Genomic DNA, 25,479 nt, shown 5'->3' on the forward strand with positions numbered 1-25,479 from the left:
TTTCAAAAGACATCACAGAAAAGCTAGACTAGCTAGATGTCGCATGGCAATTCCTGTTATAAAAGTGGTGTGGTCTCACACATTTTGAACAAAATCTGTGTTTGCAGTAATGCATGAAAAACATGGCTTAACACAATATACCAAAGCATGATCCAATTATGATGAGAGCTCATCTCAACTAATTTCCCAAAGAAGAGTTTCAGGTTTTCAATCTGTATCAAAGCTCTTGTAGCTTCCTTCTGTAATTTCTGAATCTTTGAAGATAGTCTAGAGGAGTGCATTCTGCTTCACAACAGATAAGCTTTACTCCTTCCCATTGTGAAAACCTTCCTGAAAATATACAGGCTTCACCTAGAGCTATTTCTTAGCACTGCCGTCTCTTTTTTACGCCTGTGACTGGTTTCCTTTGGACACTTTTCTTTTGTCAACAGGCATAAAACTCAGTGCAGTTTCTCTGTTTTGTATTGCTCTTCTGCTCTGAGTGTTTTAATGTAACAAGCTCTGAGTTTTTATCTTTAAGCCATCGGACAAGTGACAATTTTTTAGCAAAAAAAAATGAAGGAGCCGCTTGCAGATAGAATTCACTGAGCATCTTCTTAAGAAAAGTAGACTATATAATGAAGTTCAAGTATGCTGTCCATCAGAATAATTTTGATTCTATTACAGTGAAGGTGAGTACTGCATAAAACAATCCCATAGGCTAAACCAAAACATTTCTATGGGTGGTTGCGAATAAATCTTTTTTGTTGACAGAAAAGAATGAGACAGCAGGAAAGAAGAACTAGCAGATGCTGGCAATCACTTTAGCAAGCAGAATAATCTTCAAGGATCATGAATTAGATGAAGAAGAATGTTATTGTTTGCCATCTGCTATGGGTCTATTAGTATGTCAGCATCTGGTGCCACAGAAAGATCTTTGTGATGTGAACGCGCAAAGCAAATTCAGACAGAGTTTTCTTCTGTTGAAAGGAATCCTGCCGAATGTAAACGTTACAGGCCTTGCCACTGGTCAATTCACTTAGTTTTTGATGTATGCTATTTAAAGTTTGATAAAAAGAGAACACAGTAGAGTTCACCTCAATGATTAAATAGTTCAGCATAATCAGTAAGAACTGAATAATAATCCCACAAGGTTGGCATTAAAACTTTCTTTCTATTCAATTTAGGCTGTTTTTTGTTTCCAAATGTCAGGCAGCAAATATCTAAGTTTGAGGAAAACCAGTTGGCTTGAAAGTGTCTTAAAACAAACAATAATAAAGTGGGGCACAGAACTGCCCCAGCCCAGGCTAGAAATTTGCACATACGTTTTGTCGACAAAATACTACTTGCTTAATGTTGTTACTCAGTGGCAGGATTATCTATGTTCCTGGGGATATTAAAGACATTCAAGGTGTTAACAATTCCATATTCATGATTGATATTGCAAGAGATAACATGAAACTTCAGTAACCATAAAGTGTTGGTGGACCCACATATTAAATTGTGCAACAGTACACATGGAATGAACTGTTCTGTCTTGCATTTCCCTATTACTTAGAATGATACAACCCTTGCATGCGAACCAACCTTGTTCAGCAGATGCAATACATTAATCTGATAGATTGTATGTCTGAGCATGGAACTTGCAAAGCATAAGTGTACTTACTTTTGGTGTTGGGCAGGACGCGGTGGAGAGACGAGAGGTGGCCTGGGCACGAGGGGATTCTGAAGGAGTAGTACTGAGGGAAGCTGTATCACGTGGGAGCACCTGAACACCACGAGAGATGATGGAATCTGGAATCTTAAGAGAGATGGAATTAATAGCAAAAAATATACTGTATTTAAAACTTACTCAAAACCTTACATCAAAAACGTAGGAATACCCCTCTTCTCAAGTTTGCACACCTCCTCATACGCAATGCTGGCAGTGGTTAATGGCATGTTCTCATAATTTCAGTAACAAATACCTAGCAAATATAGAAGATCATATTTTAACTCAAGTAGCACAGAACATACTATTTGTCCTGAAAAACCTATGAATCAAACATACTACAACAGGAAATAATAAGAAAGGAACGTTTTTCCTCTTAAGCCTCTGTTTCAAACCCGGCAATGACTGACAGTGATTTCTACCATGGCATGAAGGGAGGCAGAATTCCCATTCTATAACTAGAGAACAATATTCTGAACAGAAAACCATTTATTAGCAAAGACGGAACCCCTCTGAAGAAACGTCATGAAGTGAGAAAACTTCTCATAAGAAATGTCATGCAGGGAGTAAATACTCTTCCTTCTGTGTACTGAAGACTTTATTTCAGCTACAGAAATTCTTGATGTAAGATTTGTGTTGCAAAAGCCACAGGCCTCTCTGTAGGGAGTATAGGCTAGAAAACACCATCCAAAGCCAACACTTGGTTTAAAATGCATTCTGAAGGGAAAAATAAAAATACAATCTTTTTTTTTTTCCACATAATGTATTAAAAGGCCAGCTATTTCTGAGATGGAATTTTAGGGACAGATCCTTTAGCTGGTATTGTTAAGCCGCTTAAATAAATGGAATTACACCAACTTACAACAGTGAGAAAGTTGTCTTACTTTCAGCAATAAAATGAATCTATCATTATTTTTTATCTTCTGTCTCTCCTGTTCAGTTTTATCACCAGTTCCAAAGAAAAGAGGTAGAAGAATGCATTTAGGAATAAAGCTTTTCTTAGCTTTAATATACTGAGTCTTAGAAAGTCTGTTGCTTCTTGTTACTGCAGTATTTGGGCCCAGTCATGCAGATATCACACCGGCTTTACAATTCGCTGGATTGCTAGTTTAACATAATGATTAATTTTTTATTTTTTGTGTAAAATGGTAAGACACATGAATAATAAATATCTCAGATAGAACTGATCTCTAACATCAGTTCTACAACACAAAATACAGCAGATATTCCGCTACAACACACTCTCTACAAAGGCTTATTCTGATTTTATTTTCATGATTTTAACCTCTTCCTTTTTCGAGGCAGCACTTCGCCAGATCAGATTGCTCTTACTTCCTGCAATTCACTTTTCTATCACAACAGACAAGAAAATGTAGAAATTCAGATCTTTGATGGAATATATATACATATAGTTTAAGATCTTTCTCCTCATTAAGAATTTCTTAGCTCAGCCTGATGTTCAAGTTCCAAGAGAACCGCCAAAAGAGCCCTCACATTTGGGGGAAATGGCAGTAGCAGACAATAAAAGGAAGCAAGAAATGAAGATCCAGTGACAAGCCAAACCACTAACACTGCACATTTCCAGCCAGGAATTTTTTTTAAATGGAGATGCTGTACCCAGTCTGCATCTAGGCATTTTGAGCATTCTTGCGTAGTAAGGCTTTAGGGCAAACAGAAGACACTGGAAAGTACCTCCTTCCAGGAACAGGCTTGAATCCTAGCTTTTAAAATCTGTTGCATCCTTAGGACTAGTGTCAGGATATTAAGACTGCTTTGTTGCTTGTCTCTGTGCAGTTAAAATGACCAATCTCAAGGCTCAAGTCATTAAATAGGGCTTTTTAATGTCATTTTTTCCCCCTCAACTTCCCTGGTTCCCATCTATAAATAAAGACTATGTCTAACTTAGCAACCTTGACTTAGAGATACCGGGTTATACCTAGGGGATCTTATTTCACCATAAACCTTCCTCCACCCACTAGTTTCTCATGTTTATAACCTGTTTCTAAGTTGTGTGGAAACAGATCTTGTTCTCAGTGTGCCACCAACTGCCTGCTTTCTGCTCTACTGCTGTGTTTCTAGACCGACGGTATTTTTTGCCAGTCAATTTCTGTCAGCATTTAAAAACCCCCAACTTTCCTCAGCGGATCTTTCATGGCTAAGTAACTTATGCTGCAATTTCCACTATAAATTATGAAGTCACCGGAGTTTCTCTTCACTATGGATGATTATGCTGGGGATATCTTCCTCTCCAGAAACAGTGCCTAACCGGCCTCTACTTGGAGTATTCTGATTTACAAATGGCATCTTCGAGAGGTACTATAAATAGAGGTAAACAGGGACAATGATATTCTGATCATGCAAACAGTTGGTAGTTAGAAGCACCATTTCCCTTCTGTTCTCTTTTTCTCCTGAACTCCCATCTTAAATACGTTAAACATATAAAAAGGCTGACATCCCTAAGTTTTATATTGGCATAGCTCCAATACTACCTACAACTTTTAATGCTTCCTTTTAATCTCCATGACTAAGGACAATACAGCAAAGAAATTACATTTTGATAACGGCATAAAATAAAAAAAAGATACAATAAAAGAAAGTATAGTTTTAAGTCTTTAAATAAGACACCTTTTCTTTACCCTCCTCTGATAAAAAGCGGCACACATCTTGATATGATTGTGTATGGGTCCATTACCCCTTTTATATACTCCAAGATCCCACAATAGAAATACAATATTGCTTTTGCAAATGATATGATGATCCAGTTCTCCCTGGGTTTACTCCAGTTACTCTAGAGTAACCAGATATTACATATTGTCTCATCCCCTTCAGGCAAGTGATTGTTTTCTTTTTTCCATCTGATATGACACCAGATCCATCAATCATTGCTTCTAAAATTTTATCTGATATCACCTTTGTCAGAACAAAAAAATATCTCTGTAACAAAGTGACTGAGACAATTCCAGTCTCCATTGAACTGCATGTGAAGTACTAATTTTTGCTTGTGAGAAAATTAAAATCTAAGTAAAATTTCAGCCAGGACATTAATCAGAAAAGGAAGCTGAAGACAAAGGGAAAAGATGATTACAGACATTTCATTTCAATGAGAATTATTCCCTAATCACTACCTTTACAGAAAATAAAACTGCCATAAAACAATCCTTATATAAACCTATCTAGAACTCTAAGTTTCAGCTTGCTAGCTTTCGCAGACACAAAATCTGACTGAGAGAATTAAGTTAGTTCAGTCACAAATTTTGCTCTCAAGAGGTTTATTTCTCTAATATGACAGCAGGGTTGTTGTATTGCTAAAACCAGCATTAATATTCTCTTCAAACCACTACAACCTGCTGATTTCAGAGAAGGTACTAATATATATACTGCATAAACATAAATATATATGAAATATAATGGATATATACTGTTCATTAAGTGAAAGGGAGAATAGAATATGATTGGTATTTCTATGTATATGTGTTATGTGATATGGGGAATGTCTCATTTTTCTCACCTACATTTAATAAGGTTTTTTCCTTTTAAAATTAAATTTAGGCAATCTAAGTCTCTAATCAAGGCAACTTCTTGTTAACTCTGTTAAAGATGTTGATAAACCCATGAGAAATTTCTGTGTTTCCTGGAGCCTGGAAATCTGCAGTAAGGAAGGGCAGGAATATTATTGTGTTTTGGACAGATTTTTTTTTTTTAAACTTTCACAAAATTACACTCTGAGTATCTATGATGTCTTCCCTAAAATTTTTCAACTCATTTGCCAGATTCAAACAAATTTAATAGAGGGTAGAGGTCTCAAAACCCTAAATGGGGTACAATAAAACTCTAAGGTCAGTGAAAATAGGTTCTGTTTGCACTAGCTGGAGTGAGAAACCTGTTGTAACATACTGACGGAGAAAGAAATGCATGAGAAATGAATGAAGTGACAGAGAAAGGTATCCACCATATCCCTCAATCATTGCTTCTATAATTTTTATCTGACATGACCTTTCCTCGAAGTACTTTTATATCTGTTTAAATATTTGTGTTTTCAGATTAGAGAACTAAGTGTTGACAAGAAGAGGGAAAAGGAAAAGATATGAGCTCTTTATTCTCTTTTGCCCAGGACTGGAACAAAGATTGACAGTGCTAGTGAGGTACTAAGAAACAAGCTGTAGATGGTAATTACTATGATAGTTATACAAGAGCAAAAATGTCTTAAAAGGATAGAGAAAGAATAGCTTAAAAAAAACCAACAACCTTCTGAAAAACTAGCCACTTCCTGCTCTGAGTTTGAGGATTTGATTTGGATTATAGAATGCAGAAAACAATAGGTCAAGAGTAATTTGCAAAAGGGCACAGAAGCCTGGATGACAGCTTAACAGTGTGCTTCAGAGAGGCTGAATTCACTGTTTTACTGACACTGAAGAATATGGTGCAAATTCTAGTTTAGTAACCTCAACTGAAAAAATAATGAAACTATTGGAATAAATGTGTGTGTATGTATGTACGTACATATACATAGCTTTATCACCAGGTGTATGAACTTTAAAGCCTTCACATTTCCTAAGTGACTTTTCAAGAGACATGGTCATCATGTTTTAAATACAGAGGGGTTACACTATTTGATTGATGGTTTAAATTACCATTTGCCTAAGGGAACAAGAAAGTGCAGCCTCTGGTCATCAAATCTAGTGACATATTTTCCCAAGAACTTACACCCTATTTGCTGGCTGACATGGAATGAACACAACTCTCTCTAGGCCAACTGCCTTCCTTAGGTTTCTCTAACCTACAGTTATTAATACAGTAAATAACATTTCATTCCTGATGATACTGTAGCCATTATTCTATCTTGATTCAAGCCTAGACTAAACCTTTGGGAGATGGAAAATAAAGTATAGTATTTTGTTAGAACCCGAGTTATAACCTCTGGGTTATAATAAACTACGTTCTTTCTACCATTCATTGAAATAGTTGACTACTATTCACTAAAATCCAGTAATTTATAACAAGTCCACTGTATCCTGACTCCTCAAGTCTTTTCTTCTGTTTTTGAGAAATTCTACTTCTAAACAGAATACAAAAATAAGGGAGAAACTGCAAGCGATGAAAGCAAACTATGCACACCCAGTGCAAATGCTGTATTATATTAACAAACTATTGAGAGAAAAAAGCAAAGCAAGGCAAATGAATGGGGAAAAGTTACCAAAATTTCATAGCTCTAAAGCAGTAATTTTAGGAGATTATTTTAATTATATTCGATTATTGAGTATATTAGATGATAAAGCCAATGATTAATCAGAAACACAGGCTTTATAGCAATGATTATCTCAGCAGCCAAATGATTCAAACTGACAACGCACATGAACTTTACCTTGTTTAGCCCTGTACCTTAAACAGAAAACTTTCTGTAGTACGTTCTCTAAAAGATAGCACTGATGTGTCTTTGTTGGAAGAAAATAAATAACACTGTCTGTTCACACAGTAGACTAGGAGGCTGGCAGTGTATTTTTAGCCACTGTTAGTGCAAAAGCCTCTTGGAAAAGTGTCTCTTACCGGTTCTCCTGCACTGCCTGCTGCGTGATGGCAATAACTGATGAGACCAGGGATGGGCTGTTCACCTTTTGCCATGATAACAGCTGAACTGGTGTAGGATGGATGCTTCTAATGCACAACACATAACAGCTATGAATACAGTGACAGGAAAACATGATACTATACAAGCAAATGACTGAAAGGGAATGAGGTGAAAACAAGTGTGACACTGAAATGCCAAGCTCATATGAACATAGCCAGTTTATATCTCAGGTATTCTCTACTTTTAAAAATTGCACATATTATTTATCTTTACCTATATCAAAAGAAATTAATCAATTTGAAATTTGCATTAATAAAACCTGAAACTTGCAAGTGATAATTACCTTAATTCATCCCTATAAAGATATATGTAATCAGGATTTTCTGTACATGAGGAGATATCTCCATCTGCAGCTGTCTTAGAAATGTCAAGATGGCTCAGACCTGAATTCACATTTCTGGAGTTAGAATGTTGCTGCTTTGGTTTAGAAATTGTTTAATATAATTTTGAGTTACTTAGACTTTCAATTCCCACAATAGGAATTAAAAGTACAATTTGTGGAGTAAATATAGAACAAAGCAGTTTGGAAAAAAACCTTTCCAAACACACAGGAATACATTGTCTTTCCATTTGAAAACTGAAGACACAAAACTGAGGTAAATATTTATATATTGGTTCAAATAATATGATATTTCTTTGGAAAACATTTAAAATTTGAACTGAAATAATTTGCAAGTGTTATCTAATTTTTTCCTTTTGTAGTCTCAAATTTATTATTTTGGTTTGAGTAACGTTGATCTATAATTACTGGCTAAAGCAAGTCTATAAAGACAATGTGATGACATTCAGTTTTGCGGCAGAATTTCACATCTCTTATGCGGACATGCACACTGGAATACAGTAGTCTGGATAGCTTATTACTTAACCGGCTACCTACCTGTCATAATTCTTACGAATGTTTTACACATCAACATTTTCTTTTCAAGATAGATATTATAGCTTAGAAAATTTTGTTGCAATTCCTTAATATGCCACCTACTGGACTTTGCACGTTCAGGTGTATGAATACTTTGAATTAAAAAAAAAAACACTAAAAATAATCTGCCACATCAGAATGGTATCATAAAAATGCATGTTATCGTCAAGACAATAAGCAATACATATCTCCCACTGAAATTTGAGATCACCTACCAAAACAGGATTCATATATTTTTATGAAGCTATATTTCTACAAAACGTACCTAAAATACATCTTTTTGACCACACAGACATCAATGTATAGTCTTAACATGCAAATGAATATTGGTGGAAAGCACCTGCAATAGAAACTAAAGGGTCTCTTAGGGAAACAAGCCAGACTCACCTTAGCTGCAATGGCTGCTGCCGTTATATGTGAAGAAGAACTGTCCTCTGTTGAGGCCACTCCACTATCCTTCTTCTCTTCCTCCTCTTCCTCACACTGTACTCCTTTGTCTTCTGTCTGCTTGTGAGGGCTGGTGGTTGGAGGAGGAGAAAGAGGAGGTGGCGGTGAAGGTAGATCTTCAAGCTCATCGTGTACCTCCTTTACTTTTACAATGGCATCCCGCAAAAGATCAATGGCGTGAGGTAGGGCTGGCAGTATAAACTGAAAGCATTCCTACGCACAACAAGAAGAGAAATGACTATGAAAAGTTACCTGCAGAAGTAAATACGGATTTTTCAGATTTACTCTTAAAAGATATTCGGGATTTAGATGTATCTTTTCACCCAATCACAAATAAAACCTTAAATGCCCTATGCAATTGCTCACAGAGGGTAAAAAAACCAAACTCAGAACCAGAACTGGGGACTATACTATATATTTTTGCCTTTTTTCATGCAAATATAGTAAGTTGTACAATGGGGCTACTGTAATTAAGCTAATATTGGATTAAAACTTTGGAAAACAAGAGTTAAATTTTCATGAATACATAATACAGAAACCAGTTCACAGCAGTTGGCAGAATGCTACAAAAATGCAGAATAAAAACATTAACTCTATCCCTGCAGGGATATTAGCTTGAAATCGTTCCTATTATGTTCCTTCACAACTAGAGAACAATTCATAAGGGTTTCCATAATTATACTTTTATATAATTATATCCTTTTTTATTCATGGACTTATCCTATATACTGCAAGAATGACAAACTACACTGATGTAATTATAATTTTATGTAACTCAGAAAAAATTGTTCATAAATAATCTATTTTTCAAACCTCTCCTTGCTCTATGGTCTTAAAAACAATTAGAAAGTTTATTTTACATGGCTGGAGAAAGCAAAAACGCAGACGCTGTGTAACTGTTCTTTTTGTTCCATAATGGGCATATACATATATAGCTACCTCTGCTGCTAAAATATGCTAGTATTTCACCAAATCAAAGAGGAGCTTCAGGACATCACGCACTGCAGCCTCCTGCTCAGATCAGGGTCAATACAGAATTCAGACAGGTTGCTTAGGGCTTTGTTCAGTAAAGTCTTGAAAAAATCCAAGAACAGAGACTCCACAATCCCTCTTGACAACCTGTTCTAATGCTTAATTACCCTCAAAGTGATTTTTTTTTTTCTTTTCTTTTTATCCAGCTGGAAGCTATCTTCTTCAATTTATGACTATTGTCTCTCATCCTCCTCCCAGGCACCTCAGGAAAGAGTTTTCTTCATGTCATTTGAGCAGACTGCATATAAACATTAAATTATTGGAAAATGATGGCAAGGTCACAAGAACAAATTGCCATGGCAGTGCAGTTAGGGAACATACAAGTTGACAGAGAAAGCTGACATTATTCCTTTTGTTGCACTTCATTTTCGGTTTTGTTTCAAGCATAAGGAAGATTTTAAAAAATGTAATTTAGAGTATCCAGAAAATAAATAATGATAAACATTTTGTAAATAGATATTGTAACAAATATTTTCAATAAATAAAAATGACTATGTAAACAAAATAAAGAGCAAACCATCCATCAGAAATTACTAGCGTTTATATAAGCCACTTTGTAAGTCAAAAACATGACTCTCAAACACTGTATTTCCTCAAAGCTTCTAAATAAGAACCCACCTTTCAGTTGCTCCATTAAGAGTAATGAAAAGTCAGACTACTTCACAGATTTATAAATTCTTTAAACATTCAATTTGGCACTCTGAAGAACTGGAGTAAACTGGATGAGCATAAGATGCTGTATATAATGAATATATATTAAAATATATTTGTAAACATAATAAAGAATTATAACTTCTAATGTAACTGCAAACCTCAGAGTATTGTGCCTCGACAGTATTACTTTAAAAATGGTTTAAAATACTGAAGCATACAACCATCATTACTTCAACAAAAAAGCAGACCTCAAGTAAGTGGTAAACAAGGACAACAATCTGTGAACTGACCAATAAACATGAAAAGGTACATTAGTGATTAACTCATTAGAGAAGCATGTCCCCCGCTCCCACCACTGAAATAAAGCCTTGTTGGCTTGACTGTTGATGAATAGGTTCCCAGTAAGTACTCTAAAAGCTCATGTTATTTGTAAAACTCATTGTTTTAGGCAAATGTTAGTGCAATTATGAAAACTGCCATAGACTCAATGATTTCAATAAGCATCTGGTAATTTCACACTTTGCCCTCTTTCATAACATTAAATACCTTTTGCAAGGCTAAAAGAAAAGAAAACAGACCAGAACAACACAAAAATGGAAGTATTCTACAGATTCAGTGGTACAAGCCACAAAAATGTGTGGAGAAAACGCATTTGACATTGTGTCCATTTTTGTGATGGAACATTTAGACTGCTGCCATTTTCTATTAATATTTTAATAGTTTATTAATGAAATATGTATACTGCTGCAATTTCATAGCTTTATATAAGCTTCTTATATGATTGTATTAATACGATGGAAAGGAAATTAGCAAGTCATGAAAGAGAGAAATGAGAGAAATTCCTGGTAACAACCCGTCCTGTTTGGTTCTTGAGATCCAGCCTGTTATGGAACAATTTTCTCTACTATTCATCTTAAAAATCTTTGCTGAAATCTGATACTTTAAAGATGTTTCCTATTAAAATAAACTGTGACAGAACAGAGTATCATCATGACAGGAACAAATAAATCATCAGTTTATAAAAAGCTTGCTTGTATAATGAAATCATATGACCTTTTTTCTTTTCCAGCAGAATTACCTTTTTTATTACTTACTTTATATCAAATTATTGTTAAAATACTTATTAACATTTTTCCATTTCTTTTCCTCATCCTCTTTCTACAATTTACCTATCTTCATGTCTGAGTGCCTCAGGGCAGAAAATGACAATCTTTTCTGTACCTAGCATGTTAGGAGTGCTACTGACTACAACAAAAACCATTAGAGATAGTAGGCTATTTCAACTCTTTCATAATTCAACAAAAGAAGTATAGACTTCTGAAAAAACCTTCTTACTGGTGCACCAGTTCTCTAAGATGTGGGGCCCACTCCTACGTTAAACATGTACATACATATGACTTCCCTCTCATAACTGGAAGACTTTCAAGTAGGTATACTTCTGCCCCACTATCCTCCAATGCTTGTTGCATGTTTTCAAGGGTTTTTAATTTATTTTCAATTACAGAGTCTCATTAGATTTCCTAAAAAGGCTCTAAGGAATGGTAGAATCATAGGAGGGCTTACTGAGTCCTTGAACTGAAACATGTAGACAATGTATCTGAAAACCTGTGATAGCTGCTTAAGATAATAGTATTCAAAACATTTCCTCTTCAACTTCCACGTGACAGCCCACATAAACATTCTTTATCTCCAGACATAAGTCTTTCAAGCAACAGTGACTTCAGGGCTGTGCTGCCAAACACATTAGTACTGTCTCCTCTGTGATTGGGTACTCCTGGTTTAGAAGACGTTGATAAACTACCAGGTACGCATTTGTTAGAGGCCAGAGGTAAAGACATTTTTTAACAAGGCCACTGACATAGTCTGAGCCTTGGAGAAATATGTTCTCATGATTGATGGGGGATCTACCTTAGCAGTTTTGTACCAGGTTGTGCAGCCCACTATTCAGCTTAGCAGTATTTGTGTGGAGAAGGCTGTTTTTCTGGATCTGTCAGCCAACTACACAGAAAGAGCGAGCACTGGCAAGATCTAGCCCTACTAACAAAAAATAATTTCCTCCTGATGTTTAATTATGTTTCTCTCAGCTCTACAGTCAGAAAGCAAGCATGAATAAAAACACAAAGCCTAACTTCCCTGTCCAAACTGAGCAAAATGCAGGAAGAAAACAAACTGTATAAAGGGTGTAAAGTCTGATATCCATATCCAAAAGATTTAAAAAATTCTCAAACTCTTAAAAATGATGTTCCTTTTTCTCCCTCTTGCTGACCAAAATTGAGAATATTCTTCATATTCCCCCAAGTTCTACCATACACTAGGCCTTCCTCTTACTTCTGTGTGAAAAAGAATGCTTTCTTGGAAGCCATAGACAACACAGGGATCAGGTAGAGGCTGTCTAGAGAAGGAGGAGGAAGTGTAAGAGACCATTAGACTCTTCATTAGCACTGCCTGCTACAGTGAGTGCTCTCCTGCACTACATGTAACGCTGTCCTGCTCACAAAGTACCTTCAATCAGATCAGAATTGTATCGTCCCTGACTGAGAGTGATGGTGCGTTCAGTTATATGAACATGTATTTCAATTCACTTTTGTAAAATTTGTTGTAGTGGGTACTTTCTACCATTCAGAACAATGGGAGGTACTCATCATGGGTCCTCAGTAGCAGATCAGTAAGAGCACTTCTTACCTGTGACCCTTTCTTGCTACCTGGCAGATTAATTATGAGAGTTTTCCCTCTGATTCCACACACAGGTCTGAAAAGAAAGAAATCCAGAGTGAAATTCTTGCATGCAACTTTCTCTGCTATAGAAACAAGAACAGAGCATTTAAGATAAATTCTATTATTTATCAGAATTTGTAAACTCAATTTCCAACATCTAAAAATATTTGCTCAGGAGAAGCTGAGCTGAAAAAGCATCAAACAAGGCTGACAGAGTCTAACATCTAATTGATAGTATAAACACTGGCTAGATTTCCATCTTTTTTAGATCTGTGTAGCTCCCTTAATTCTATTGTTTACTTGCATCCAATACATTCTTTGATACAGTCCCTATTTGCTCATACACATGGTTCCTTTGTAATGTAATTTATGGTGTCAAACACTATTTTCCTTGCCAGGTAAAAATACTAAGTCATGCTGGTTGCATTAATTCAAATATGTTTTCTTTCTTTTTTTTTTTAAGATTCAACGTAAGAGGGAAGTAATTCTCAAGTGAAAATTGCACTTATGCAATTCCTATCTAATTCTTCCTAACAGTCTTCCCTTCCCCCTCAAAAAAAGATAAAATCAATTATCAAAGATGGAAGATTTTATTTTATTTTTTGTCTTTAGGGAATTCCTTTGGTCTTGATGCAGGGCTGAACTTAGACACCCAAGTGCTGAATGCTTTCTGTTGTTTAGAGTTTTCCTCTTCCTCCTTTTAGCTAAATATTTTGCAAGAAAAAAGAATTAAAATTACTGGATTTTGTCTTGAGGTTGTAAAGAGTGCCTCCTGTTTTCTCCACTGTTTACGAAACCAGTGGTGAAAAACCCAGGGCTGGGATGTAAGGATAAGAAAAAAGTAAAAGGACAAAACCAAACCACAAAAATTCGGAGACTACAGTTGAGAGAAATTGTGTAACAATCTCTTTATCAAACAAAAACATGAGCCATCAGCTTAGACAGAATAGAAAAGAAAATAATTTCTTGACAGGGCATTACCAAAAATTTTGAGCCAAAGGACATGGTTTGTGGGGTAGTCACCTTCCCTTATTTCTTCTTATACAAATAATTCTCAGTGATTAATGTCATTTATTGGTAGCATGGCATTTTCTAGCAGGGTAGCAACTGTTCTAGTGACAGCTGTCATAATGCTCACAATTAAATAGCACAGAGACCATTTTTGTGCCGCAAAATGAACTTTTGATATCACAGTCAAGCCAGCCTGAAGAGAAGTCTTATTTTCAACTAGCAAGTTGAATATTGCCTGACTCCTAGCCTCTGTTTTCCCATATTCACTTCTTACACACTATATGCCCTCAGTTAAGAAAGAATTCCAGGTAGTTGAGGAATGCTCTACTGCAACACAGAGATGAAGAGCCCGAGTTAAAGAAATGTGCTCATTTACTCTTGTTGCAGTAGTCAAACTTACAGAGTACAATCTCAATCCAGCAAATCCCATACGTGGGATACAGCTTATGACTGATTCAAAATAAAGGAAATAGGAATTATCCACAGAGGAATTAAAATGAGGTGGAATTGTGTTTGGCATATAGCTCCTTTAATAATCTCCTTCTTGGCTCTTTTATTCTGCTTTAAATAATTTTGAACGTTATAAGCTAAGTGACTAGTACAACCAACCAACAATAAAAAAAGGACTAGACCAGCAGCCATCTCCGGAAAGCTACAAGTTTCGGCTGCCAATAATCACATCTAGTGGCTTGACAGAAATGGAGCTGCCAAAACTTTCTCAGGAGAGCATGCAAAAGTAAGTAGAAGTACCTAAAAACTGCATGGCTTGCAAAAAATACTGTGTGCACTCACAACATAAAAGCATACAGAATGTGCGTGCATTTTGGGTAAAGCGAGAGAGAAATTAATGATATTCCTCCAAATGTAGAACAGTTGAAGGAGATGCTGTGGATCTCATGTTATCCTCAGCCTTGTGATGCAGTGGACAGAAATTTTAAGAAAAACCAAAGAAGTCTGAGAAAGAAGACTACAGATAGAAGTAAGGGAGTGGAAGGAAAAACAGGACACGGGAGAAAGAACAAAATGGATGTGGGAGGAAAGAAATACAGGTCTGGTGCAGAAGTAGGAATGGAGAACATGATCTCTTTGGGAAAAAAACACGATCTCCCTAGGAAGTAATTATGCTGGTAAAAGCAGAATAGATGGGCAAGGAGACAGAGAGTGCTTTAAAAAGCCTCAATAAAGACGGCATGGGTAGTTGACAGGCAAGGAATCGGGTGAAGGGAAGAGATAATTCTGGGACAAGGACAGTTTTGGAAGGTCACAAAGAAGAAAAGGAAACACTTTCAGGAAACACATAAAAAGGTCTATGACGCTCTAAGGTACTCCCTGCTGGACCCTAGAACTGAAGTTGAACTATGAGTGTCTCACTGCCTCTCATTTGCCCGTAAGTATCTGTGAATCCAGTCTACAAAATAACTCACCACTTTCTAATGCTGGCCCATAGTCAGGAAGACAGCCTTTAACTTGTAACAGTTTTTAAAAGTTCATGTGATAAAATTCAACATGTTTGACCTAACATTTTCCAAATCTGCAGGTGTTTTACAGAAGTGTCAGCTTAATGTTGCATAACGGAACTTCTGCTTTTGTTTTTTTGAAAAGTCAAAGAAATTACATGCAAAATTATCCATCAGAAGTTCATTTCAAAAGGAAGTCAATGAGAGGTAAGCTTAGGACAAGTGACATTTAATGTTAAATACTTTGAAAAACTAAGATCTACATTTCTCAAACTGTGCACCTAAAATTAGTGTATGTTTTTGACCTCTCTTAATGTATGCCTTAGTACTCATTGTAAGAGGGGATTACAACACTACCTCAATTTGCAGAATTTTCTATGAAAATATATTAACAATTTATGTCTTAGAATAACAAATAATGTAAGAAAAATCCCAGAGGAAGTGAGTCTGCATTCAGAGAAGATTCTGAATAAAGAGCACCAAAACCAATATAAGATTACACATAGGACAACCAAAACAAAGAAAAGTAAGTTTCCTTCCTCCATCCTAAGCATTTGCAGAGGAATTCTACAAAAAAAAAAGTAATCATAACACACACGCGCGTTCATGCAGAACTGAGATTGCACATGAAACCATAATGCCGTAATTTTGTAATTTTTGTGTACTTAACTTTATGATCTGAATAGTGTTAGAAAAACAATGGACTTTAGCATGCTGATTACTTTTAGGTCTGAAGTAAAAGGTTTTCACTGGGAAATTTTTGAAGGCCTAATACGATTGCATGCAGCATCTTTGTAATGTTATCTCCCATTATTGTCTCAATTACTACTGAAAGCGGCTGTAGTTTAAGGGACGTTTTCTTGCTATGTGTACAGAAGAGTCAGGTTGCAATCCAGCATTTTGATTCCACTACTATTACAACATCCTTTCAGCCATCCTGATCACACCACATCCTAAACCACACTTGGTAGTGTCATCTAAATGGCTATCCTTTTCTTGATCAGAAACAGAACAGCTAAATTAACCCTTCCTCTCCTTGTGGTAATATTCTGTTATCCTTTCCCTTCAGATAAACACAAACTATGATATAAAAAATTATATCAGATAAAAAAAAGAAAATATTTGCTAATTTGGACAGAATCTGAAGGTGTTAACTTGGTAATGTTGCCCTTTCAGATATGTGATACGTGATACGAAAAGTTTTAAAATACCTTGTCAAATCACTAAACCTCTCATCTAAATGTCCTTTAAAAATGCAAGTATGAATACAAAGTTGCAGATTTGAAAGTTCCTTCTTTATTTCTTATATAATTATTTTCTTGTTATACCCTCATTATACAATGAGAAATCAAAAACCTGTAGCAGCCATTGTTTCTTAGTTACCTCGAAACAATGTGCAAGCACAAACTAACTTACGAAAGCTATTGATATTACTAAGTGTATCATAGGTAAAATGAAGTAAATTGAAGCAATAAAATAAAAATCAATTCCAGAAAGAAATACAGGATGACAAGAGATGTCACTGATAAAAAAGAAATACCAACAGGCAGCGAAACAGTTACTAATTATTAAGTAGGAAATACCATGACAATGTGTATTTCTAAGGAAATAGTTCACCGCATACTTCGAAGGAAATAGTCTTACCTAGAGAGCATGCCCAAAGGAGTAACATTAAGTGATCCCATCAACATTGCCAGGGCCATCCCTGGGGCTTCTCGCTCTATTACTTCTTTAGTGGCCTGCAATCAAAGATTAAATAGGAAAGTGAGTGAAGAAGTACAAGGACAAGAAAAATATGAAACCAGCTAAAATTTGGGTAAGAATATCTCCTTTTTTTGTTTCTGCCAAGAGATGCCCTTGCTAAATTCTCAAAACTGAAATACGTTAAAGAATTTTCTCTTAGTTGTGTAAAATAGGGAAGAAGCACTGTTAGCTGTACTGTAAAAACTCCTATAGAAAATGTTAAAAGTCAAGACCCTACATATATAGGAAATGTTAACCAACACCACATAAATAACAACAACTTCCTCTAACAGAAAGGAAAGAATGTTTGGGAATAAGCAAAGAAAAGACGAAATGTAACTGCCTTCTCTTCCTCATCAATCTCGTGCATTTTCCCAGGCATGAGAAGGGTGAATCGGTCTGCGCAGAAGACAGCAAGAAAAATTTGCAAAGGGAAGCCCATGTAGCAGGCAGGCAGGCAAATAGTAGAATGGTAATGATAATGGCCAGAGGCTGAGGCCTTCCCTTTTGATCATGTCAGCAAAACAGTGGTTCCAAACAGGCTGGTGGCTTTTTTTCACAAGCGGTCCCTATGCAGTGGGCATTGAGAAGCCTGGAAGCAAAGTCTGAAAATTCTTGTCTTTTTAGTCCTTTTTCTACACAGGCAATCAGATGGAAAATTATTTTTCTGGGACGTGCACAACCTTCTGTTCTTACTTCCTAACACAAATTTTCTCAAATGCACAATCCATCCAGTCTCCCAACCTCTAACTTTAGTTAGGACATAACACCTCAAAGGCAGGTTACAGTCCTACCCCCCTCTTCATTTCCCTCACAGTAGTTGCTGTTCAGTGGATCATTTTGTTTCACGTTCTGAAACAAGATTCTAAGTTATTTGGCACACATTAAAATGTTAGCAATACTCATAAAACTGTGAAATCCATTGTAAAACATCCAGCCAAACTACAACACTTTGATGGTACAGCTATGAAAACAGAAACAGAAAAGCACATCTTAAATATAAGGACACACTGAATAAGCTAAATTTTCTTGGCAGTTCGATATAGCAAAAGAATAAAATGGAAGAAAACCCGACAAATTATTCTGTGGGAAAGATTAAATTATAAATCACATCCTTGTACTTTTGTGAGCTCCTAGTTTACAAATAGAAAAAAAAGTCATAGAGAAGGAAAATGACAGAATTAACCCAACAGCATCCCTATGAGAAGGATCCAGGAGTCCTATACTAGCTATAGAGCTAAAACACTTACAAGGAAGCAATAAATAAAACCGAAAAAAAATACCCCTGAACAGTACAGATATTCAAGTGGCCATATTCTCAAACATCGTCACTAACATTTAACATGTCAGTATCAGAAGACATCAGACACAGCTACTAAGTAAGCCTTCAGATCTTTTATTAATAAGCAAACTTGATATGTGCTCAGTTGTGGGAAGCAGGAACTTTGGTTTATACAAAACCAAGCAATTTTAATTCAGTAGCCGACACCACAGTCTGTTTTATTTCAAGCATAGCATATTAGTTTTAGTATCTGCCATCCTCTACTCAGAAACAGAAAAGGCATATAAATACAACTCAGTGTCTGTTTTTCTACACAGGGGAAATGAGAAGAAGCAGGGTAGGAACAATGTAGACAAAACTAAAACCTCTCCACTAGGGAGATTGCCTAAAGATACCTGCTGAGGTATTACATTATCAATCACATTAACAATTCTGAAGACTACCCGTAGACCTGATGATTTTTCTAGTATAGAAGAAAAAGGCATTGCAATAGTGAAGGGACACTTTGCTGACAATGAAAAAGTTGGTGAAACATGAAATTCTGTGTGTGCATACATAGTAAGTCTGTATCTACTCCTTTTATTTCAGCTAATACAATGCTTCAAAGCTATTCAAAACTGGTTTTAAATATAAAGTGCATTTTAAGATTTCTTTTTTGCCCTTGAGCACAGTGACACTTTGAAGATATTATTAGTTAAAATTCTAAACAAGCTTCAAAGGTAGTACAAGATGCAAAAGAGTTCCATAAACAATGATCCTGCAGCTCGGGGAGTCCTTCAATGAAATTCAAGTCCATTCTCCAACTTCACAAGAAAAATGACCTTCATAAAATGTCACTGCTAGCAGGCACTGTGATTATTAAAAATGTATAGACTAAGCAACAAAATCTGAAAGGGCAGAAAGTCCAAACAGCAGTACAGTCCTCAATAGAAGTTTCTAAAAATACCTGTTTCAAAATATATATGCTTATATTTATTACTGCAGGCAGACTTCCACAAACAGGGGAATGCTTCTTGTTTTCATATTTGCAGCCTGACTGGATGGATGTAATCAAAAAAGGCTGCTGCTAAGCAAACAACTTTTACAGTGGCATCTGCTCTTGAAATCAGCCACTGGAAAGTCCACTCTTGGGATGTCCTCAAATAATGCAACTTAAAACGTGCAGTGTACAGGACCTGAAATCACCATCACGCTGGGAAGCACATTCTTAATTGGCTATACATATATGAATGAAATTAGCAGTGCTGCAGTGACTTGCAGATACTTTGTGTCTATCTGTAACAACTCTTTGTTTCACCTAACAAGGTACCAAAGTGCTGGTGGCCAGGTTTTCTAATACTTCTTTCAGGTTTGAAGGAAGGGTGGAAGAGAGATGGCAAAACTAGATTTTCAACTGTGTCCAGCTCAGGAGTTAACTGTCTGGTACCAACATCTACCTGCATGCAAACTATTAAAGAATTAGTGACTCAGCACCTTCACATTTTACCACTCTGGTACTCTAGCAAGGCTGAATTAAGATTGTTAAACTTCGTTTCATGGGCAATTTTTTCTTGGTAGTCTCACCATCAGCCAGCTTTTGCCTGCTGCAGGGGGCACAAAATGAATCACAAATCAAGGCTGTTGCCCGTGGCTCTCTTACAACAGCGATGACGACACTACTATGTGGGCAGAAGCAGGAAAAAATGATGAGAAGATTTCATTCAGAACCGTCACGCTGATGCCTTCATCAGGGCTATACACTGATTTCTTAAACCCGAGGCTGATGACTATATAAAAAGTAGGTGGACAATACTGGAGTAAATTAGCATAAAATACTAAAATGACAGCAAGGAAGTGTCCCCAGTTTCCTCCACATAAGGTGGTTGTGCAAAGAAGACAGATGCATACAAGATGGAGGTGGAAGAGGGGGGTTCCACAGCAGTGGAACCATTAGGAGGTAAAAGCAAGAGTTCAGGAGAGAGACAGAAATGCAGAAAGGCTGGTTTGGAGGTTGCAAATAAAGGAGAGGTCTGTAGTTTTTAGACGGGAGAAGGGAATGTGGGAAGAAGGAAGCCTAAGTAGAAAGGAAGAATTGCAGAGAGGAGGTCCAAGTAGCAGGACTGTCAGAAGGGCAGGGATGAGAGTAGAGCGAGGGCAAGTGAACGAAGTGAGTGGGATGGAAATAAGACTGCACAAAGTGGCTTGGATGGAGAATACCTGAGGGAGAAACTTGGGAGAAGGAAAAAGGAAGAGTGCCCATGACAGAAGTGTCAGGCTGTGGGGGAACCGGGGAGAGAGACAATGGGACTGAAATAAAACAGTAGTTTCTACTCCAGAGAGGAGAAGTAGACACTAACAATTAAATAATTATTTCACGGAACTACTCAGGACTTACTAACAATGTCTATGAGAGCCATTCTTCTTACATTTCATTGTTATATGAATAAACACAATTTATTTTAAAACACTTATTTCGTTGTTTTTGAAGTGCCTTTTTATTGGAGTTAGGGCATTATGTTCCCAAACCAACTGATATATTTTTAGGTATCTTTGACGTACTTGTGGTTGCTTCACAGATGGCTCGCTGCCAATTGGTTTCACAGAGTTCTCCGCTGCTTCACTGCATTTCTTTGCCTCCATATAAATTAATTTAGTTCAGTCCCTAACCTGTGGAAGCCCTCCCAGGCAGCTTCTGCAGGATATACCCACTGCAGACTGATTTAATTAAAAGACCTAGGACTACTCTTCTGGAAATGTTCAGAAACTCCTTATCTTTGTCTGTCAGGTATTAAACATAGCAAAGTTTGACCTCTTAATAGTAAGTAATAATCTGAGACATTTCATATACTCTTCAGCAGTTTTAGGATAGTAATATGGTTTTATCGCTTCAACTAAAATGCAAATATGAGATTGAGAAGTCATAATAAATTCAGTTAAATTAAGATGACCGAGACTGCCTCTGTTGAAAATATTATTTCTGTTGAAAAAGTTCAAATATATGACTCTGCATAGCATATCATAAAGTTATTTATGCAAATTAATGGACAAATTTACAGATAATTTATATTTAACAGACTATAGAATTAGCATAGATAACATTTTATTACCTATTTGAGCTTTCCATTGAAAGTGGAAGTCTTGGAAGGGCCTAACCAAAGAAATACCCATATACCCTCTGCAACAGAGCTCACAGACCACCGCCAAACCTCAGAAGACTGGACAAAGAACTATGGAGACAGATCAACAAAAATGTCAGTCACGTCTGTCAAGCAGTTGTGTAAGAAGTGTATACTTTAGGAACAAAAATTGCATCTCTCAGCTGGGATACGAGATACCTTCTTCAAGGTTATTCAGTACACCTCTGCTGGAGATAACACGTGTGCCTGTAATTTCTATTCACAAGTCAGCTATTTCAGCTTATTCTCTATTTCCCTACTCTTATTTTGCAGGGGAGAAAATAGAGCTTACATGGAGCTAGAGTGATTAGAACTTCTCGCCTAAAAATCACTTATCTATTTCTTCTCTTAGTACAATAAGAAATACAGGTTGCAGCATTTGGTTTCTTTCAATACAGTGAGAAGTTTTTGGATAAGGATCAGTTTTGAGTCACTCATTCTCACCATCATGCTGTCTTTCCTTGAATTTTTCTTATTCCCTACCCTCAATAACCTGTGTGATGATATTCTGTGTCTTTTTCATGGATGGAAGGCTTGAACAGGAACTGTGCTCTCTGATGTTCTCCAAAATCAAATTTCTTTGGTTAATTGCTCAGTTAATTTGACAAATGGATAAAACCGATCACATATGCTATTGCTGCAAAGCAACCAAAGTCAAGCAGGTTGGCAAAAGACTCTCAACTTATTATCAAAGTTAATAACTTTCTAACAATATAGTGGCCCTAACACATCATTGCGGTGCTGCAGCCAGAGATACACAATGCGATGGCTGTCCTTTCACATGTACGCGATTACAATTATCATTGACTTCTTGATGTCAAATTAGTTCTCACAGATCCATGTAAGTCAAGAATGGCCTGCATCCAGAGGGCAATGAATAGCTGCTTCTGGACAGGGTGGATCTCAGAAGTAGATGTTAGCTGTCATTCTAGAGCTTTTGACAGATTCACACCTACACCAAGGAACCTGGCCACATGCACCTTAAAAGTAACAGCCTGACAGTCATCGTTTCCTTAACAATAAGTTATCAATGAGTGCTAATGATGTGGGCCTGTAAAAACCCATCAACTGTTTTATAGTCCCAGAGTAGTGAAGAATAACTGATGTAAGGCTACAGTAAGCACCAATCACTATGTTGGGGCTCACAGGATGGACTGGTGGTGGCTAGGTAGACATCAGGCCAGTGCTGCCCTGATGCGTGGCTTGTTCCTCCTCATGAAGTGACCATCCAGGCTTCCATCGATTTTACTGTACAGTAAGAAACTCAGCCTGAGGCTGGCGAGTCTCCATTTTGAGATTCCTGTTGGGTCTTTTTGATGTTAAATGCTGCTATGTGTGTCAGACACACATAGACACATACTGAGAGCTCTCACAGGCTTTTATAGAATTACTTTACATAAAGTAAAATGAAACATGTCTAAACTTATTAGGGTGGCTTACTCTTATCGCCTTTCCCTCTTATCAGTGGTGAGCTTGGTACATATCCCTCCAATAACTGATCTGATTACATGTTCTTTTTCCTCTTCTCCCAACTCAAATCTACAAACAGCCAAAGGTAGATGAAACCCTGATTAATGTAGCCAACTAAAAATAAATTCTACAAACTGGTGTATCTGCACACACCAATAACGCATTTCCACTGACAATAATTCTGCAGCACAAGAATGCTGATTTGAAGTTTGCTTGCACTCTCGGCATATTCGCAGTGATTCTGCTGCCACCAAGATCCCAAACATCACCGAATTTATCTGAGTGAGGAACAAAAGTGTCACAGCAATAACTGCTGTTAGATTAGATTAAATACAGACACTGTTTTCTCTGTTTCTCCCCATATCCATGATTCCCTCTGCCTGCAACTTGCCCGCTCCAGATTCCCTCACTGTCTTCACTGGGATCCATCATACCATTTATCGTAACTTAATGCCTAGAGCTAATTCAATGTTCTTCTTGTTTATAAACGGGTATCAGCAAACAATTCTATCAGCACAATTCCACTGTGTATATGACCCTAAAAAGCAACTGGCTGGTAGAGGTACCTCTGGCAATACTCAATGACTTATGCATGACCAAGCCATGAATATATTTAATTTTTAATAGTTGGAATCCAATGATAGTTATTGGGAAAGATGCTTTACATATTTATACACAATAAAGAAGCTGAAAATTTAAACGAATATACTAGAGAAAGCAACACTGTGGAATCTGTAACTTGTTCCTGCACCTCAGTAGGTTTGTATCTAAGTTTTGAGCTAAACCTTGTTGCGTTTGGTTTACATAAACTTCATAGATCAGTGATTTGCCTGCCCCATTTGTGTAATAGAAATGCTAATAAAATTGGTGCATCTGGGCAACCAAACCATGTGCATCTTCTAAATATCACTTCTAATATATATTAAGTGTTAATAATAATAATGATAATAATAACAATGTCTTTAATACTGATTGATAAAGTTTTAAGATAGTAAATGTGTATAAAATATTTATGCCATACAAACTGATCTTAATTTTAAGATACTGCCCACCCCCATACATTGTCAGAAAACCAACAGAACAATCATTTTTAGAAACAGTTAACCAAACAAAGAAAATGCTTACTAAATGCTTTTCTGCACTATGAGGATTGCATTTAGGCTCTATGAAGATGTAAACAGCCCACCAGATGCAGTATGTTACAGCTGTATAATGGTGTGTGTTAAGCCACTGTCAAAAGGCAGAGTATTTGCAAAGGGGGAGAGGTTAGGAGGATTAGCTTGTTGAAACAACAGCTGGAAACAAGCCACTGCACTTGCTTCCAAGGAAGGGTCAGGTGCCTACTTCCTTTTTCAGCCCTCTTTTTCATCTGCAAACTGCTATGCTTCCCAATTCAACTCCACTTCATCTAAGAATGAATCCCTTGCTGTTCAGTAAAAGTGGTACAGCTGAAGACTTGCTGGTAAAGGTAGTGACACCATTCTGCTGTTACAAAAACATGGTTAAAATTTTATCTATTAATCATTATTATTCTTCTAAGTTTTCCCTCAGTTACTTGAAATTGCTTTATATTTAATATAAAATGTAAAAATCTACGCAATCCATCACAACTTTTGCAAAATTCTTTAAAAATTGAAGTGGAAGAACTGAGAAGTAAAAATTTTTTCTCCTCTGCAAATCACAGAGTCACACAGCAGAAATGAGAGAAATGAGTATCAATAAGAATATCTACAATTTCAGTAAGAGTATCAGTAAGAATTCTACAATTAATGCAACTGACAATGTAATGAGCTTTAACTAACGGTATAATAACTACAGAGCACTGTCTCATAAAAAAAATAATACCCTGTATAGTGCTTCTGGTTATGTGTACTATCTTCTAGACTATATATCTATGCCAAAGGGGAGTCAGGGTACAGTTAGCTTCATTTCATACAAAACCAGTGCCAAAATTGGATTCTTTATATATAGAGGGGGGAAAAAAAAAAAGTATATTAAGCAATGAAGTCTAGAACTACCTAAGAGAAACAAATCTGTCACTTTTGCTTAGTTGTGATATTAGTATCATAGGAAGAGAACAGACCCTGTTCTTCAGAGATTGTCATCAGTACACACAAAGAATGAGGCCACCAGGTGGAAATGTAATTCTCTTAAGAATTTGCCCAGTCTCTTGGGCAGTGAAAGAACCCAAAGTTTTTACTTGCAATTTCACTTCTCTAAAGAAATAATTTTGCAATGCTTTAGCTCCAACACATTTGCTACTGAGATTGAGATGTGGAAC

At 36.5% G+C, this 25,479-nt stretch overlaps 1 protein-coding gene across 1 annotated transcript in view; it reads right to left on the minus strand.

Moving 5' to 3' along the window:
* The window catches only part of GPHN (gephyrin), a gene marked incomplete at its 5' end in the record, with an annotated part of 202,461 nt that overhangs the window by 98,252 nt on the left and 78,730 nt on the right, over window positions 1-25,479 (minus strand). Inside the window, 5 exons of the mRNA XM_009578130.1 lie at window positions 1,646-1,780; window positions 7,235-7,342; window positions 8,620-8,892; window positions 13,048-13,114; window positions 17,193-17,287. Coding sequence (XP_009576425.1) covers window positions 1,646-1,780; window positions 7,235-7,342; window positions 8,620-8,892; window positions 13,048-13,114; window positions 17,193-17,287 — 678 coding nt within the window. The remainder of the gene's footprint in view (window positions 1-1,645; window positions 1,781-7,234; window positions 7,343-8,619; window positions 8,893-13,047; window positions 13,115-17,192; window positions 17,288-25,479) is intronic.

This window comes from Fulmarus glacialis, unplaced genomic scaffold, assembly GCF_000690835.1.
Source record: "Fulmarus glacialis isolate BGI_N327 unplaced genomic scaffold, ASM69083v1 scaffold7260, whole genome shotgun sequence".
Taxonomy (NCBI): domain Eukaryota; kingdom Metazoa; phylum Chordata; class Aves; order Procellariiformes; family Procellariidae; genus Fulmarus; species Fulmarus glacialis.